Source organism: Gossypium arboreum, chromosome 4 (genome assembly GCF_025698485.1).
Source record: "Gossypium arboreum isolate Shixiya-1 chromosome 4, ASM2569848v2, whole genome shotgun sequence".
Classification (NCBI taxonomy): domain Eukaryota; kingdom Viridiplantae; phylum Streptophyta; class Magnoliopsida; order Malvales; family Malvaceae; genus Gossypium; species Gossypium arboreum.
In genome coordinates this window covers 110,964,689-110,982,694 of record NC_069073.1, presented here as the reverse complement: position 1 = coordinate 110,982,694, position 18,006 = coordinate 110,964,689, and the positions used below count along the sequence as shown (strand labels likewise).

Genomic DNA, 18,006 nt, shown 5'->3' with positions numbered 1-18,006 from the left:
ATATCTTCATCATTGGGCCAACCAGGCTTCAATCTGACAGGCTTCTCCAACAGCTTACCGAATCGGGCTAGTTCTTGCAGGCCAATGATCCCTATCTAAATAATAAATCTCCATTGGATGCATTTAGTGCAATGGTCATAGGCTTTGTACTTTGACCCGTGACATTCTCCCCTACTCATTCTCGCAACACCTTCGTTGTGACTTCGAAATGGCACTGACTTGATTTGCCTCGGTCTCGTCTCAACGCATTAGCTTTTTCCTTCTTTCAAAACTTTACCTCAACTTACGTCTCTTTTTAACTTGAACCGTCTTACTTGTTTGTACATCTCGATGGCAAGAAGTTATGTCACTCTCTTGCCCATATTCTAACTTGCCTCGAACAGAATCCTCTTGATTCACAATACTTGGCTTCGAATTGCCCACAATCCCTCAGCCTCCTTGCTCAAGAACTTTGAAAAGGCCCCTACATTCTTTCCAAGTTAACAAGTTAGAACGTAACACACTATTAAAGTGTTTAGAATATACCTTACTCGTCACATTTACTCAGGTCAACTATCCAACTTGCATCACCACTTTTTCCAAGTTTGATGCACACGCTACCACTTTCATGGGTGGTAGTCTCTTCGATGTGTCAACAGAAATGAGCCTTCATTGATCCTAGCTTCACAGTTTACATCGCGGCTTCTTCCTCTAAGTCTGATGCCAAACTCACATCTTCCTTGGGTGAAAGCCTCACCGACGACTCGACCAACTCCGTCGTTTTACTCGAATTGTGCCTCATTGGTCCCAACTTTAGTGGTTTCATCGTAAACTTTTCTCCTAAGTTCGATGACAAACCCACATCTTCCTAATGTGGAAGCCCTTTCGATGACTCAGCAAGCTCCGATGTTGCCTTTTCTTTGACCACAACTGACTTGGATTGCTTTGGATAGTTCTGCAACTCATGCGGACCACAGTACAAGAAACACTTTACTCACTTTTTTTTGCTCCTCTTGGCCCTCTTGGCTTCGACTTTTCCCTTGCTCGAACCAAGCTTTTTGGGCTCCTTTTCTATTCTATCTTCCCCTTCGATGACAGTCTTCTTCGAACACTTTCGCAATCTATGTGGACCATGACACAAGAAGCACTCCACTTGCTTCTTCTCACTTTCGGCCTCTTTGGCTTCGACACCCCTTGCGCTCGAACCAAATCCCAAGGTCTTATCTATCGGCTTCTCCTTCTTAGAAAGGGTGAATTTCTTCAGACATTTCTTCAACATGTATGGACTGTTGCAAAGAAAGCATTTCAACTTGTCCCTTTTTTTTGTTGGGTTTCTTCTTCCCAACTCGCGGTTTCTCATTACCACTATTGTCGCCGATGCCATTACTCAATATCTTCCTTGTAATCATTTTCATATACGCCCCTTTCCTTGGACTTGGAATACTCAAACTTGTCTTTCCCTAGACCAAGCTTGACCATGGACTCCACTACCGTCACGACTTCCAATAGCTTTTGGACACCTCTTTGTTCCACCTTCTGTCTAACCCATAGCTTCAATCCATTCTAAAAAACAAGAAATGCTTCTTTCTCAGTCACATCTAAAACTTGGAGTATGAGTCATTTGAACTCTCGAACATACTCCTCTATTGTGCCTCATTGTGTTAGCCGTCCCAACTTTGCTTGAGCTTTTTCCTCAACAAATCCTGGGTAAAAATGTCCCTTTAACTCATATTAGAACTCTTGTCACATCCTAATCCCACTTTGCCTTTTATCTGTGGACCTGTCTCACCACCATAAAAGCGTAATATCAATAAGAAACATTGAAGCAGTGTTTACCTTAACCGCATCATCCGTGATGCCTTTGGCACAGAAATAGTTTTCCATGTTCCACAAGAAATTATCCACATCGCATGTAGACCTTGTCCCCACAAACTCTTTCGACTTTGGGATATCCTCGTAATTGAGTTTTGCACTTGTCACTCTTTCCCCTACTGCTGCTCGACACAAGGCTAGCTCTCCCTCGAGCTCCTCTATTCTTGTGTACAAAACCTTCATCGTGGCCATTGTTTCCTCCTTTAAAGCCATCACCATGGCCTCGAGAGTATCGTTCCTCTCTTTCATTTTCTTCCTTTGGGAATCAAGCAACTCTTGCACATTATCCCTATTGGAAGTGAGACACATGGTCACAAAGTCCCTGGACTGCTCCCATAAGTCATCTATGCGTTCACCAAGCGCATTATGTGACTCATTTGCATCCCCATTAGACTCCTCAAGTTTACCCACGCATTCTTCAACATCCGACTGCAGCTCCCTCAAAGGGACTGATCTTTTGGCCCACCTTTGTGCAAACTCTTCTTTCGACATCCCAAAGGTGCCTTTGTAACCAATAGCTCTGATACCACTTGTCACGGGGCTAGATCTTTCGTCTCACGATCTGTGCGACCTTAGGCAATCCGTTCGTCCAAACTCATCTAAGCCGGCCTAGACACAAGCAAGGGTTCCTTTAGAACTCTTCCAATGCACCAATTTGTATAGCAGAAACAATTTATACCAAAAGAAGCCACAAAAGAACAATAGAAAGAATGCACGAGAGGTGTTTGAGTAAATGCTCTAAATATTCTCTTATGCACAAAGAATAATGAAACAATAAATAGAGTGAGTACAAATGAGGGGGGCTCTCTATTTATAGTTGAGCTCTCCCAAAATCGACAGTCAAGATTACATTACATCGACAAACGAGATTAGTCTATCCATTGATTTTAGAGATTTACAAGATTACATCAAATCTAATCTAATCTAATCTTTACAATATATGATTCCCTATCAATCTTTAAAGGTTAGTTCCCATACTTATCAAGATAGCCTAAGTTGTCATATCTTCGTCATTGGGCCAACCAAGCTTCAATCTGATAAGCTTCTCCAATAACTTACCGAATCGGGCCAGTTCTTGTGGGCCAAATAATCTCCATCTAAACAATAGACCTCCATTGGATGCATTTGGTGCGATGGTAATGGGTTTTACACTTTGACCTGTAACAATAAGAAGTTGTAATTTTTTGTATGCAAGACTATAAAGTTTGAGCCAAATTCTAATGGAGATTGTGTCTGCAAGTTTATTAAAGTTTTAATTTTGATTGTTTCTCTTTATATTAGATTGTTTATCCATTTCATTCTTTTGTTGTGCATACATTTTTAATTGATGAACTTTGTATTGTCTTGAGATCTTAGTTGTGTTTGAGATAAAACAAAACTACTAATGCACTTTAATAGTAATTAATACACAGGATTAAATTTTTTTGAAAGTTAACCCGCAAAAGCATGATGGATGGTAAAAATTTGCTGACTCATACATATTTTAACAATCTTTACATAATAATTAATAACATCCAAAATTCTATATTAATGATTTAATATTTTTTCTAAAAAAATATTAATGAATATATCCATGAAGTATTTCAACATTTTTAAGGTATTAAAAGAGTATATTTGTCATTTGAGTATTTTTTGTTTTGGTATTTCAATCTCTATTTCACAAGTTAAACATTTGAATGCTATTAAAGTATCTATTCCATTCCATCTAACCAAACTATTGTTGTACTTTTTCTATTCCATTTGAACCCTATTCTATTTCCACAAAATAGTTATTCCATTACAGTTCTATGCCATTCGAATTGTAAATTTTAACATAACTCGAACTTGAAACTTGAATTATTTATTTAATTTGATTGAAAAATCGAATAATTTGATTTGATTAACTCGAAATTTGAAAAATTTGATTTTTCGAGTTAAATTAAACTTTACTCACCCCTAATTACTTATATTATCTTATAAGAATCTCACATCAGCCATATTAGCCTTTTAAACCCTCCTAGTTTGTTTCCTCAATATATATTATTCCATAGAATGTTGTAGATGCCACAAGCTTTTACAAGACGCCCCCCATCTCATCCTTTTTTTTGTTTTTAACTTGAGGACCTAGGATTAATTCACAATGCCTATGATCCATGGCTGTATTAAATTAAATATTGATACCTACGTTGGCTTAGTACTTGGATAGGTGGTGGGACAGTCTTTTCGTCCATTATTGTGGTGTTAGCATGTGGGGAAGGCGTCTGCTGTTCTTATATGGGCTGGGTTTAGGATTTGTTTAAACAGAGTTTTATGGATATATGGGGTTAGCCCATCTTAGATAAATAAGTTCTAGTTTTCCAACCCATTTAGTCACTAATTGGACATTAATGGATTCATAGGCTTTTACCGGATTCAAGATCATGACAACTGAGTTCACCTTTCCCTCCAACAATTCCATTTTTATTCTAAATTGATATTTGAGGTTTGAATTTAATAATTTTTTTCATTTTAGAATTTGAACTTAGCAATTATTCTTAAATTGAGACTTGAACTAGGTAACTATTTTCATATTTGGGCTTGAACTTTTCTTTTGTCCAAGTTAGACATTAAACTTAGCAATCGTTCTCATATTAAGATTTTTGAACGTGACAATTATTCCTACATTGGAGCATTAACTTTTGGGTTTTCAAATATTAACATAGATAAAAAAAAAAGTTCAAGTCTCAATGTGAAAATAATTGTCAAGTTCAAGGTTTAACTTAGACAATAAAAAAGAACAATTGTCAAGTTCAAAACTTAACTTAAAAAAAAAAATCTAAACCCAAAAAATAATTTAACCCCTAATATTACAAGTTACGTGCAATTTGAATTGATGGAATTAATTTTCAATCAAGTCAATATAAGTTGTAAGTTTAATTGCTTTAATTTTTGATCCTTTGAGTTGGAATTATTTGAGCTTACTAATCAAATATTTGGAGTCATTATTTCAAGTTATTTACATCTTGAATTTAAGTTTTTTTTTTTCAGTTCAAAATGAATAGATTCATATAAACTTTTTTTTTTTTTAAGATGAAATTAGAATTAAATGTATTTGAAGTTACGTAGTGATTTTTAAAATCGTTTGATTTGATGAGTTAAGTTGCTTTCATTTTCAGTCAATATTGCTGAAAACAGCATTAAGAATACTTGTTTCTATCAATCGAAACATTAGGGTAATTTCTATTGAATAACAATACATAAATTCTATTTGGAAGGGCGTCACAAAGCAGTTCTGTCACGGCATCTCCGAAACTGCTTATAGTCTTCAGCCCTGTGCATATGCTCTTCTCCGAACTCCAGAGAGGCAAAGATGATATGAGAAAGCTACTTGCTTTATCAAATTTAAATCGGGTAAATCACACCATTAGCCATTAAATTATGAGTAAAGTTTACTTTAGTCACTTAACTAAAAAAATTACAATTTGGTCATTGAACTACTCAAAAGTTTTATTTTAAGTCATTGGATTATTAAAATTAATGTTATATGACTTTCTCTGTTCACACTACTTATACTAATCGAAAACTCTCTTTCTCCTTCTCTTTTACGATTTAATTTTTTTTTTCATGAAACAACTTAGAATCTGTGAACCAAAATTTAAATAGCTTTTTTCTCCTATATCCGACATTGACCATCAAATCGACCAGGATCTAAATTATGTTCTTTTATTCGTTGATGGATCTTGATCCACTGTACCAATCATCAAATCATCACTTGGAGCTCACTGGTAGAACTTAAAAAATAATAATAATAAACTCAACAGACCAATGACTTAAATAAAACTTTTGAATAGCTTAATGACTTAAATGAAAACTTTCAAATAGTTTAGTGACCAAATTGTAACTTTTTTAGTTAAGCAACCAAAACTAAAACTTACACATAGTTTAATGACTAATAGTATTGTATGCCCATTTAAATATTATTTATTTAAGATAAACTACACCCAATATTTTTGAACTATACGTAAGTTTACACTTTGGTTACTCAATTTCAAAAGTTACAAAATAGTCATTAAACTATTTAAAATTTTACAATTTCATCACTCAACTTTAAAACTTACAAAACGATTATTGAACTATTCAAAATTTTCATTAAAGTTAAATATTAATGTAGTGGTTAAATCATTATTTTCATATATAACATATATTAGCCTCGTAATTTCCACGTGGCTTTAAGAAAATGTTTTGAGTGTTTTTTATTTTTTATCTTTTAATGAATCAAACCTAACCTATTTTCTCTAAGAACACTAAATTGAACTTAAGGAGGTTCCGAAATATAATTTAAAGTTAGAAGATAAAACAATCACTCAAAACGTTTTTCTAAAAGCAGCATGGAAACTACCGTAACTAATATATATGATAAACGGTGATTTAACAATCACATCAACCATCTGTTAATAATTTTAATAGAAATTTTAAAATAATTTAATTAATATTTTATAACTTTTTAAAATTGATTTCTTTCCTTTTCTTAGAAAACACCCTAAAGATACAACGGTGAAGCTTCCATCAATCCACCTTATTTATTAATATCACTAAATTTTCAAATTGAAAAGCTAAAATATCCACCAAATCCACCTATGATTATAGTAGTATATTTTAAAGTTTAAAAGATAAAATTATTGATTAAATTTTAGTTCGATTGTCAATATAAAAAAACATAAATTTAATTATAATGAAAATATATTTATTATTTTATTTAAAAGTTAAGAGGGTCTATAGACATATGTATTATATAAAAGGAAAAAAGAACCCATAAATTATGTACATAAAAAATGTTGTTGCAAAATCTACCTATGAAACTGTCATATTTTTCCATATTTTATTTATAATATCACATGGCAAATGCGTTGACTGATCAAGCCTAGCAAGTTCGCTAGGGCCAACACATGTGGGTCTAAAGGCGGAGACCTTTCTCCTAAATCAATCTTTTCCATTTGCACAAAGTCTAACTTCATCCAGAATATATACCAAACTTTCACAACTTACCAAAACAACCTAGAAGTATTTATTGAAAAGGATATACACAATGACATCTAGTCTCTTATTTTTAACTTTGTGGGTTACATTAATTTTAAAATTTGATAATTTTTGCTTAGATTTTGATTTTTTTTTTTTTTAAGAAAAATGATATAGCACTATAGGATAATGTAGCATAATATCAAATCACCATTCACACGTCAAAATGAAAAAAGGTTGACTAAAGTTTATTTTATCCTTAGTAAAATAAGGAAAAAGAAGGTTCCTTACAACGCATCTCACTTTTTTCTACCCAACCTAACATATAAAGAAGACTTAAGAGCGGTTACAAATAGAAAAGATATTGCCAAGGTGTGTATGCGTCCGAGTCAACCCGGCGCAGCACAAGCTACGTTTAGCCATGGATGCCAATCAGATAGCCTACACGGTAAATGAGAGAGCCCCAGCAGTGCCCCAATGGCTAAACAAAGGAGACAATGCATGGCAAATGACAGCTTCCACTCTGGTGGGGATTCAGAGCATGCCTGGACTTGTAATCCTCTATGCTAGCATCGTCAAGAAGAAATGGGCCGTCAACTCTGCCTTCATGGCTCTTTACGCCTTCGCTGCTGTCCTTATTTGCTGGGTCCTTGTATGCTACCGCATGGCCTTCGGTGATGAACTTCTCCCTTTCTGGGGCAAGGGTGCACCCGCTCTAGGCCAAAAGTACCTCGTTATCCGAGCCAGGGTCCCTGAGAGTAGGCACAGGGTCACCACCGACCGCTATGAGACCACGGTGCCCTTTTTTCCCATGGCTTCTCTTGTATATTTCCAATTCACTTTCGCTGCTATTACCCTTATCTTGCTAGCTGGTTCAGTCCTCGGCCGCATGAATATTAAGGCCTGGATGGCTTTTGTGCCTCTATGGCTTATATTTTCATACACTGTTGGAGCTTTTAGTCTCTGGGGTGGAGGCTTTCTTTATCACTGGGGTGTCATCGATTACTCCGGTGGATATGTTATTCACCTCTCTTCTGGGATCGCCGGTCTCACAGCCGCATACTGGGTAACATAAATCAAACTATTCGTTCGTATCATCAAATTTCGTGTATAAAATTCTTACAATTTGGTAACATAAATCAAACAGGTTGGACCAAGGCTAAAGAGCGACAGAGAGAGGTTTCCCCCAAACAATGTTTTACTGATGCTTGCAGGTGCAGGGTTGCTGTGGATGGGATGGTCAGGGTTCAATGGAGGAGCCCCATATGCTGCAAATATTGACTCTTCGATAGCGGTACTCAACACAAACGTTTGTGCAGCAACCAGTCTCCTTGTGTGGACATCTCTCGATGTTGTGTTCTTTGGGAAGCCTTCCGTTATCGGAGCTGTTCAGGGAATGATGACGGGACTAGTTTGCATCACTCCAGGAGCAGGTTCGATCGTAATTCTCTATAGTACCAGGAATTTGAGAAAAAAAAGTTTAATTTGTTTCCAGTCCCTATACTTTTTGAACTTTTGAATTTTTCTCTCTCTACTTTAATTTCAAGAATTTAGTCCTTTGTACACATTCAAAGTGTTTGTTAATTTGTTGCAGGCTTGGTGCAACCTTGGGCTGCAATAGTAATGGGATTGCTTTCGGGCAGTATACCATGGGTGTCTATGATGATCCTTCACAAAAAATGCAGTTGGCTACAACAGGTAGGTGACCTAATTAAGTTACAAACTCCCTTTCTAAATTTTTTTTGTTTCATTTGCTTTTGGTTTAAGTGTGTGTGTCTCCCATTCTAAGGCTTGACTTCTGTTGCCTTTGTTTGAATATTCTCATCACTTTTCCACATTTAATCAGATATTAATTTGAAACCACCCCTACTAGTTAGAAGGTCTAGAAATTTATGATTCGGTAGGTTCTTTATTTAAAGAGCAGCTATGTGGGATATGACTGGAGTCATTGAATTTAAGACCCCCTCCCCCACCCCCACGGTTCACAGTTGCGGCCAAGGCCCCTCCAAATTATCATAACCCAATTGAGTTCATATCATTGATTACCTCCACTTTGTGAAATGATTTGACGGCTCTTTTATCGTATGTACGGATTAAAATTAAGTTTTTAAATAAACCAATTTACTTTGTACAGCTAAAAAGATGGTTCCATGAATAATCCCTCTAAGCTGATATTGTAAGAACATTCAACACTTGTTACTTGTCTTGCATTTTTCCCATTGCTTTAAAGTCGTCGTTTATGAATGAGGGAAAAAGAAAAGGCCATCGTTTATACGAAAGAAAATGATCAGGTTTGCCCCACTTTTGAAAATTTAACAGGAAAGTAGCTTTCACTGGGGAATTTATGACTTTTTGAGCACTTTATAATTATGTCTCTAAGCTACATTCTTTAATAGCCAAAGCTCATCAATGTTGACTATTATATACGGACTATATAATGAAAACCCACTCTTAATTATAAAAATCCCATTGGGTTTTCTGTGAAGTACTGTTATCTTGACCTTTATATGTCTACTTCTTAATTTCCTTATTTAAAGAACAAGTTGGTTTTATTGCAAGTCAGAAACTAGAGGTTGCCAAATGCCGATATTATATTTTCCCATATGTAATGAAGTTTTAAAGGTTTGACTGTAATATTATGTTTTTTATCTAACCACAGGTAGATGATACTCTTGGTGTGTTTCACACACACGCGGTGGCCGGCCTGTTGGGCGGCCTCCTTACCGGGCTGTTGGCGGAGCCAGATCTCTGCAGACTCATACTCCCAAGAGAAACAAGGGGTGCAGTTTATGGTGGGAATGGAGGGGTTCAATTCGTGAAGCAGATAGTAGCAGCTTTGTTTGTTATTGCTTGGAATGTAGCGTCCACGACAATAATACTTTTAGTAATAAGGTTGTTTATACCATTAAGAATGCCTGATAACCAACTCGAAATCGGAGATGACGCCGTTCATGGAGAAGAAGCATATGCCCTTTGGGGTGATGGAGAAAAATATGACCCAACAAAGCACGGTTGGCATACATCTTCGTACTCAGAGGTGACAGCACCCTCACGTTTCGTTGATGGTGCGAGAGGTGTGACCATTAGTTTGTAGCTGCATGCATGTGAACGTAAACAAATTTGCTGTAAATACGATTTTCCCTGGTGTGAGATTGGGTCCCATAGCTTCAGCCTGGTTTCTTGAATTTTAAGAACGGAGACCATTGTCTCTGTGGTCTGTCTGAGTTTTGCGCCAACAATGCTGATGTTTTTATAGTTTATAAAATGAATATTTATGTTTCTATTATTAATTATTTGTGTTTATTTTCTTTTTATAGATTTTTTTTGGAATAGTTTTATTTTGTTAATTCGACCTCCAGCCCAATTCTTACACCTTTTATGTTAAGAGATCCATACTTCCTAGAGATATATTGATATCTAAGTTGCCTAAGATTTAACTTGTACGTGCAAGCTGTAAGCAAAAGCAAGAGCCGAGTCCAAAAGCCTGGCAGAGCGACAATGCTTTCTACTATTAAGGTATTGCATTACATCTGAATCCATAAGAATCAAGTTGTCTTTCAAGCAGAAGATAATCCCCCTTGCCTTGAAAATTAAATGTAGCCCCAGAACCATTACAAATGAACCCTGGATGATTTATATATTATGTTCCACGAGAATGAGGCAAATATTAACTAATCAAAATCTGAGATTGCATATGTAGAGTCACAATCAAGCTTCCGAATCCAGAGCAAATATTCACTAATCAAACCGTTCCCAATCCTGTGTCGTGTTTGTTGAAGATGACATAGGTGGAGGAGCAGTTAAGCTTCCCATCCCCGAGTCGAATGTCTCCCAATTCGTTGTCACTGACACAGCTTTGTGTTTGTCGCTAAAAGGATTCGAATTTCTTGTCTTTAATTGTATCTCGTGGTACTTCTGGATGCGACGTACCTGATCAAAGGGAGTAATTAGTTGATAAAACAGCATACAACATCATCTACGTTAATTCCTTGGCTAGATACAGAAATTGCAATTTTCTAAAGCTTGAAACATTATCCCACTCCACATTTCCTAATCTACAAACTGTATAAAATCCTTTCCTCTTTCAGCAGAAAGAGTACATTGAGAACACGATTTTAGCACAAACCATTCTTCAAGGAGGGGAATCTATAATGGACTGCTAGTGCTAGTAGTATCCTACTTACAAGAGGTGCAAACATCGAGATCACACACAGTATTCGCAAACAAGAAGGCCACAAGGAACCGGGGACAGGATATATTGCATTGACTATGCGATTCAAATGAATATTAAACAGCACTAGTCCTATACTTCTCATGTAGCATAGCTCTTGATTGGTATTAAAATGCAAAACTTAAGGACTACCAAGCGATGTCCCTAAAGAACAATAATATATCAATCTCAAAAACTCAGTTTAAATTCAAATCTTCCTAGCCATTGTTTAAGACATATTTATATCACAATTGACGCACCATGCAAAAGTTATCCACAATCAGATTTTAGTAGACACCAAAGCCTACAATACAAACCTCAGCCTTCCGCTGTAACCTCGCTTCTCCTTCAGCCTCGATCCCATCCAATTTCAGCAACTCTCTCATAAGTAACTCCGCCGGTACAACAAATTCCTCATCGGTTACCTTCGTCCCACTGTTCACAGCCACTTCTAATGCAGCAACCTATACAAATAAAGCAATATAACAGAGACAGATAATTCAATTTCAAGATTCAATACCAGTAAATATAAGAAACAAGCAGAGAAACTCACTCTTTCAGAGAGCTTGTCTACTTCTTTTCGGACTCCGGCAACCGCTGCAAAGGCTTTAGATATTTCTTCACTTTCCTTTACCTCTTCAACCTTATTATCTTTGGTATTGGTCATTTTTTCTTTGCTTGCTGTATTGTCTAGCACAGTAGATTACAGTTCACAACAGAGAAAATACAGCTTTAAAAAATTTTGTAACCAAAACGTAACAATCTGCATGTTAAAAATTTGCAATATACAGATCAATTTTATAAATAGATGAAACCTGATTAACTAATTTTTTTTTAAGTTCACACAAGATTAAGAACCAATTCGGAACATAATAAACGAAATTTCAGAAAATGATTGAAAAATTAGGAATATAACAGAATAATTACTAGAAGATGCCTTGGGAGTGGAAGAAGCAAGACCCATATGAAAGGCATAAACAGACGACAAAAATCCTAACTACTCTTCATTCTTTATCCACAACAAAAAGCTAAAATTAACGCCAGCAAGAACAATTAACACGCCAATGCATGATGAAACCAATAATATTTCTACCAAAAGAAAAACCCAATAATATCAATTATCCCAAAAAGAAAATCTTTGTGTTTGTTGTATTTGCAGCTGTAAAGAAATAAGAAGGTACAAGGAAATTACCAAAATAAGATTGGGCGGAGAGCTGGGCTGGGCTATGGGCAGGGTCGCTGTTGATCATGGGCCCGCCAGAGGATGCAGCAGCGGTTTCGTGATTGTGGTTGTGATGAGTATGATCGTCGTCGTCTTCTTCTTCTTCTTTGCGGTGGTCTCTTAGCTGGACCAGCATGCCACCTGGCCTCACCTCCCAATCGGATTCCTCGCTTTTGGCGTTGGGATTTTTCATTTTTATATAACTGGAGCGATAATATTTGACAATTGATTTACCCAATAAGACGAGAAGAATCAACTCGATAGTAATACAATTAAAAATTATAATTGAAGAAGACGGCGGCGACTACAACTAAGGGAGATAATTCGAAAATAAGCAATAAAGATTTAGAGTTAAGACTTAGATGTCACTCGGCGTCGGCTACAAGGCCGGGCGTGCAACTGACTAAATTAAACTGAGCCCAGGCCTCACCTCAGAATCTTGTTTGATCTGGCCAATGCATCCAAGGTATCCTTGGAAAATTCCATCTAATAATTCACGATTTAACTTTTAAAATATACATATATTTTTTTTTATTTTAATATTTTAATATTTTATTTAATTAAGTACCTAAAATATCCAAATATTAAGGATCGACCTTAAAAACAAAAAGAAAAAAGCACCAACCATGTTTTGCCTATTTAATTAAAAGATTAAAATAGTTGGTTGAAAAGCCAACAAAAAATGTTGGGTCCAGAGGAGTTTAAAGATAAAAAATAACAAACACTCATCTCAACCACCATATAAATAGAATCCGATCCCCTTTCAGTTTTTTTCTTTATATTCTCTTTCATATTTTGTTTTTTCATTTCTTTCTATGCGACTAACTAGAGTTTATCTAAGTAATATGCATAATACAAAGTTCACGACACATAATTCTTGTTATTCATTTTATCATCTCATTTGATATAATAATAATAATAATAAAGTCTCTTCAAAAATTAAGAATCTCAATAATGTATTATCTTTTACTTCTTTTTATTTATTAGCCTATTCAAAAATATGAATAAAACCTCTATTCAATTTGTTTGAGCTAGAGAGAATGTACAAATATTCTTTGAAAATTCAAAATTATAATTAATTTGTTATCATTCAATGAACATTTTGTATTTCATAAAAATTGAGAGGCAATGTAAGGCTACACCAAGTTTTAGACATTAAGATATGTTTCAAACGTGAATGACTTTTATAAGAGATTCCTAACATGTCGTGCTTTCCTATTTTATTATGCAAATTGAGAGAAAAAATTGATATTAAAAAAATTTTAAACGCAAATAAACAAATACTTCTTTTATTCTCTCACTCTCTTTTCCACAGCATTTAAGTAAACAACTAGATCAAAGTGCTGCATCGCCATAGTCACTCCTTTGACAAATATCCCTGTTTTTTTTTTGTTTCTCTCCTTGACTCAAATCTCCTTTTTATTTGCTCAAGTTGGACGAAATTGAAAAGTTTTTATTTTTGGTAAAATATCTTTTACGTGATTGTTACATAAGAAAAAAAAATAAAAGGGGGGCAAACTCTCATTTACATGAATGACCCAGTCAAGGAAAAGTCGTTCCTAATTAATTTATGTTTTTCATTTGAACAGATTTTGGTGGAGCTGGTTTTTTACTTGCTCTTGGTGCTCTACATTTGAGCCACTTGTTTGCAAAGTGTTACAACACCATGAACAACAGATGAAACATGAACCCTCTTCTTTTTAATTGAAAACATTTTATTAGTTAATGATATTATTGGGTTTCTATATTTCCATCTTGTAGTGGCTGAGGAGGTATTCGATTTCCATTTCACACCTCTTCACAACACTACTTTTCCTTTATTATCAGCTAATAACTAAATTTTTCTTTTTAAAATTTAAACAGAAAAAAGAAAAAGACTTTGATGATGAGAATGAAGACATGAATTTGATGAAGAACAATTACCAAATGAATTTTGATGATGAGAAATGAAAGGATGAATCTTGATTTTTCATATTTTTGGTGAAAAAATAAAATAAAATAAACAACACACAGATTTTAAGTGGAAACCCTTTCGGGAAAAAACCACGGGTAGAGGAGAAGAAAATTCACTATGTCGAATTCAAATTATTACAAGAGGAATAGACTATGTCTATTTATAGGCTTGTAAAGCCATATTCTAGTAAGACTGAAACACCTTATTCTAATCAATATAAAATAGATGAAGTTTAATAATGTTTAAAAAACCTTATTCTAAAATAAAATAAAAGAAGTGTAGTTCTATATGGATTTTACTTTTATTTTATTTTACCACTATATTTTATTTAAATAAGAATTCGGGTTATTTAATTCTAACAATCTCCACCTTGACACGAATTCTCAATGAACAAGTTCTTCATTAGAACTCTCAACGAACAAGTTCTCCACCTCTTCCATAAAACCCTTTAAGGGTTTAACTTCAACAATGGACACCAACCAAGTCTAAGCAATGCTCAAACTTGGTTATAAGAAGTGACTTAGTCATCATATCTGCAAGATTTTCATGAGTACTAATTTCGCTCACAACAATATCACCACGAGCAATAATATCACAAACAAAATGATACCGAATATCAATGTGTTTTGTTCTATTATGAAACATTTGATCTTTTGTAAAGAAGATTGCACTCTGACTATCACAAAATACAGTACTGATTTGAAGGTCTTCATTAAGTTCACTAAAGAGTCCCTTCAACCAAATAACTTCTTTACAAGCCTCAATAATCGCCATGTACTCAGCTTCAGTGGTAGAAAAAGCGACTGTAGTTTGCAAAGTGGCTTTCCAACTGATTGCACAACCTCCGATTGTAAAGACATAACCTGTGAGAGATTTTCTTCTATCAAGGTCTCTAGCAAAATCAGCATCAACATACCCAATGACTCTATCTCTAGTTCTTCTAAACTATAAGCAGACATCAGTAGTACCTCGTAAGTATCTTAAAAATCCACTGAACTTCTTTACAAGCCTCAATAATCGCCATGTACTCAACTTCAGTGGTAGAAAAAGCGACTGTAGTTTGCAAAGTGGCTTTCCAACTGATTGCACAACCTCCGATTGTAAAGACATAACCTGTGAGAGATTTTCTTCTATCAAGGTCTCTAGCAAAATCAGCATCAACATACCCAATGACTCCATCTCTAGTTCTTCCAAACTATAAGCAGACATCAGTAGTACCTCGTAAGTATCTTAAAAATCCACTGAACTGCTTTCCAGTGTTCTTTACCAAGATTCACCATGTATCTACTAACTGCACTGACTGCATATGATAAATTTGGACGTGAACAAACCATAGCATACATGAGAGATCTCATTGCACTAGAGTATGGAACATGTGACATGTACTCAATCTCATCATCTGATTATGGAGACAAAGCCGATGAAAGTCTGAAATGGGCTGCTAAAGGAGTACTAATAGGCTTAGCACTCTGCATATTGAACCTGCAAAGAACTTTCTCAATGTACCATTTCTGACTTAGGTACAATTTACTTGTTTTTCTATCTTTGAGAATCTCCATACCAAGTATCTTCTTTGCTGGTCCCAAATCTTTCATCTCAAATTCTTCACTTAGTTGGGCTTTGACATTTCTTATCTCTCATTTATCTTTTGCTGCTATCAACATGTCATCAACATAAAGAAGTAGATACACAAAAGAACCATCACTGTTTTTCTTAAAGTAAACACAACTGTCAAAACTACTTCTTTTGAAATCATAAGAAGTCATAAAGGAATCAAACCTCTTGTACCATTGTCTTGGTGACTGTTTCAAATCGTAAAAGGGACTTTTTCAACAAGCAAACATAGTCCTCTTTTTTTGATACTGTAAAACCCTCTGGTTGTTAACTGTAAAACCCTCTGGTTGTTGTATGTAAATATTCTCCTCAAGTTCTTTATGCAAAAATGCAGTTTTTACATCTAACTGCTCAAGCTTCAAATCATGCATGGCCATAATACCAAGCAAAACCCGAATCGAATTATACTTAAAAACTGGGGAGAACAAATCTGTGAAGTCCACTCCTAGAATTTGACTGTAACCCTTTGCAACAAGCATTACTTTATATCTAGGTTTTCAACTCTTGGAGTCCTTTTTTTCTTTTTAAACACTCATTTAAAATGAATAGCCTTTTTACCTTTAGGAAGTTTCACAAGATCTCATGTTCTGTTTTTTTGGAGTGATTTCATCTCCTCTTGCATAGCAAACATCCACTTTTCTGAGTCTTCACAGCTAACCGCTTCAGAATAATAAGATGGCTCTTTATTTGCATCTATATCTTCAGCCACATTTAAAACATAAGCAACTAAATCAGCCTCGGCATACTTCTTTGGAGGTTTAATTTCTCTTCTAGTTTTGTTTTTGGCAATAGAGTATTGTGGTGAAGAAGCAACTCTATTCTCAATTTTTTGTACTGGCTTGAGGAGTCGACTCTGTATTAATCTGATGCTCCACCTGCGTTTGATTTTCTTTATTGGAAGAGTCTTTAAGAGATAAGTTAGGTAGCATAACAGTTTCATCAAAAACAACATCTCTGCTAATCACAACTTTTCTATTTTCAGGACACCATAACTTATACCCTTTTACACCAGCTTTATAACCAAGAAAAACACATTTAATGGATCTCGGTTCCAATTTTCCATTATCAACATGAGCATATGCATGACATCCAAAGATCTTTAAATTAGAATAATTAGTAGGATTACCAGACCATACCTCTTGTGTAGTCTTTTTCTCAATGGCAACGGATGGAGATCGGTTGATCAAAAAACATGCAGTAGAGGCTGCTTCTACCCAAAACAACTTTGGTAAGTTGGCATTTGATAACATACGTTGAACCTTCTCCATGATCGTTCTGTTCATTCGTTTTGTAACGTCATTTTGCTGTGGAGTATGGCGAACTATCAAGTGTCTCACGATCCCTTCTGACTTGTACAATCTATTAAACTCATCAGAACAGAACTCTAAGCCATTGTCTGTATAGATGTATTTTATTTGTTTTTCCATCTATTTTTCAATCATAATTTTTCAAGACTTAAATGCGGAAAACACATCGCTTTTCTGCTTCAGGAAGAACGCCCAAACTTTTCTGAAAAAATCATCAATAAAGCTTAGCATATAATTAGCTCCACCTCTCAAAGGCACTCTGGATGGCCCTCACAAATCAGAATGAATATACTCCAACGTTCCCTTCGTGTTATGGATTCCTCTAGTGAATCGAACTCTCTTTTGCTTCCCAAAAACACAGTGCTCACAGAAATTCAGTTTGCAAATTCTTTGCCCATCAAGAAGTCTTCTTTTGCTCAATTCTGTCATGTCATTCTCACTCATATGCCCTAGGCGCATATGCCAAAGTTTAGTAATATCATCATCTGACAAGGAAGAGGAAGCGACAGCTGCATCACCAGTAACAGTAGAACCCTACAAAATATATAACTTTGCAGTCTTTCTCAGCCCTTTCATCACAACAATAGAACCTTTGGAAATCTTTAAAACTCCACTTTCAGCTGTGTATTTGTACCCTTTTGAATCAAGAGTACTCAACGAAATTAAATTTCTTTTCAATTGTGGAACATGCCATACGTCACTAAGTGTTCCGACAACTCCATCAAACATCTTAACTTTAATTGTCCCAACACCTGTAACTTTACACGAAGCATTATTTCCCATAAAAATAATACCTTGAGACACTGTTTTGTAAGTTGTAAACCAATCCCGATTGGGACTCATGTAGAAAGTACAGCCTGAATCAAGTATCCAC

At 35.3% G+C, this 18,006-nt stretch overlaps 2 protein-coding genes across 3 annotated transcripts; one reads left to right on the top strand and one right to left on the bottom strand.

Moving 5' to 3' along the window:
- The first annotated feature begins 6,909 nt into the window (after positions 1 to 6,909).
- LOC108457716 (ammonium transporter 2-like) lies at positions 6,910 to 10,115 on the top strand. The gene is made up of 4 exons (XM_053026482.1): positions 6,910 to 7,891; positions 7,973 to 8,258; positions 8,420 to 8,527; positions 9,489 to 10,115. The coding sequence occupies exons 1-4, from the start codon at positions 7,247 to 7,249 to the stop codon at positions 9,917 to 9,919; spliced, it is 1,470 nt and encodes a 489-aa protein (XP_052882442.1). The 5' UTR covers positions 6,910 to 7,246; the 3' UTR covers positions 9,920 to 10,115.
- Positions 10,116 to 10,327: 212 nt separating this feature from the next.
- Positions 10,328 to 12,834, bottom strand: LOC108457717 (BAG family molecular chaperone regulator 4-like). 2 transcript variants are annotated; one of them, XM_017756802.2, is made up of 5 exons: positions 12,688 to 12,834; positions 12,228 to 12,460; positions 11,589 to 11,725; positions 11,353 to 11,499; positions 10,328 to 10,755 (listed from the first exon to the last, which is right to left on the bottom strand). In XM_017756802.2, exons 1-5 carry the CDS (start codon positions 12,741 to 12,743, stop codon positions 10,564 to 10,566), a joined length of 765 nt encoding a protein of 254 aa, XP_017612291.2. In that variant the 5' UTR covers positions 12,744 to 12,834; the 3' UTR covers positions 10,328 to 10,563. The 2 variants fall into 2 exon arrangements, with proteins under 2 accessions (XP_017612291.2, XP_052882443.1); XM_053026483.1 differs by having other exon boundaries at positions 11,589 to 11,716.
- Between the last annotated feature and the right edge of the window lie 5,172 nt (positions 12,835 to 18,006).

Bases quoted from the DNA above. Each gene is read 5' to 3' on its own strand.
- LOC108457716 (XM_053026482.1), top strand. From the start codon at position 7,247: ATGGATGCCAATCAGATAGCCTACACGGTAAATGAGAGAGCCCCAGCA. The intron at 7,892-7,972 runs GTAACATAAATC...TAAATCAAACAG, and splicing joins GTCTCACAGCCGCATACTGG to GTTGGACCAAGGCTAAAGAG. The intron at 8,259-8,419 runs GTTCGATCGTAA...AATTTGTTGCAG, and splicing joins TTGCATCACTCCAGGAGCAG to GCTTGGTGCAACCTTGGGCT.
- LOC108457717 (XM_017756802.2), bottom strand. From the start codon at position 12,743: ATGGAATTTTCCAAGGATACCTTGGATGCATTGGCCAGATCAAACAAG. The intron at 12,461-12,687 runs GTGAGGCCTGGG...TTATCGCTCCAG, and splicing joins AGATCAAACAAGATTCTGAG to TTATATAAAAATGAAAAATC. The intron at 11,726-12,227 runs GTAATTTCCTTG...CTACTGTGCTAG, and splicing joins CTCCGCCCAATCTTATTTTG to ACAATACAGCAAGCAAAGAA.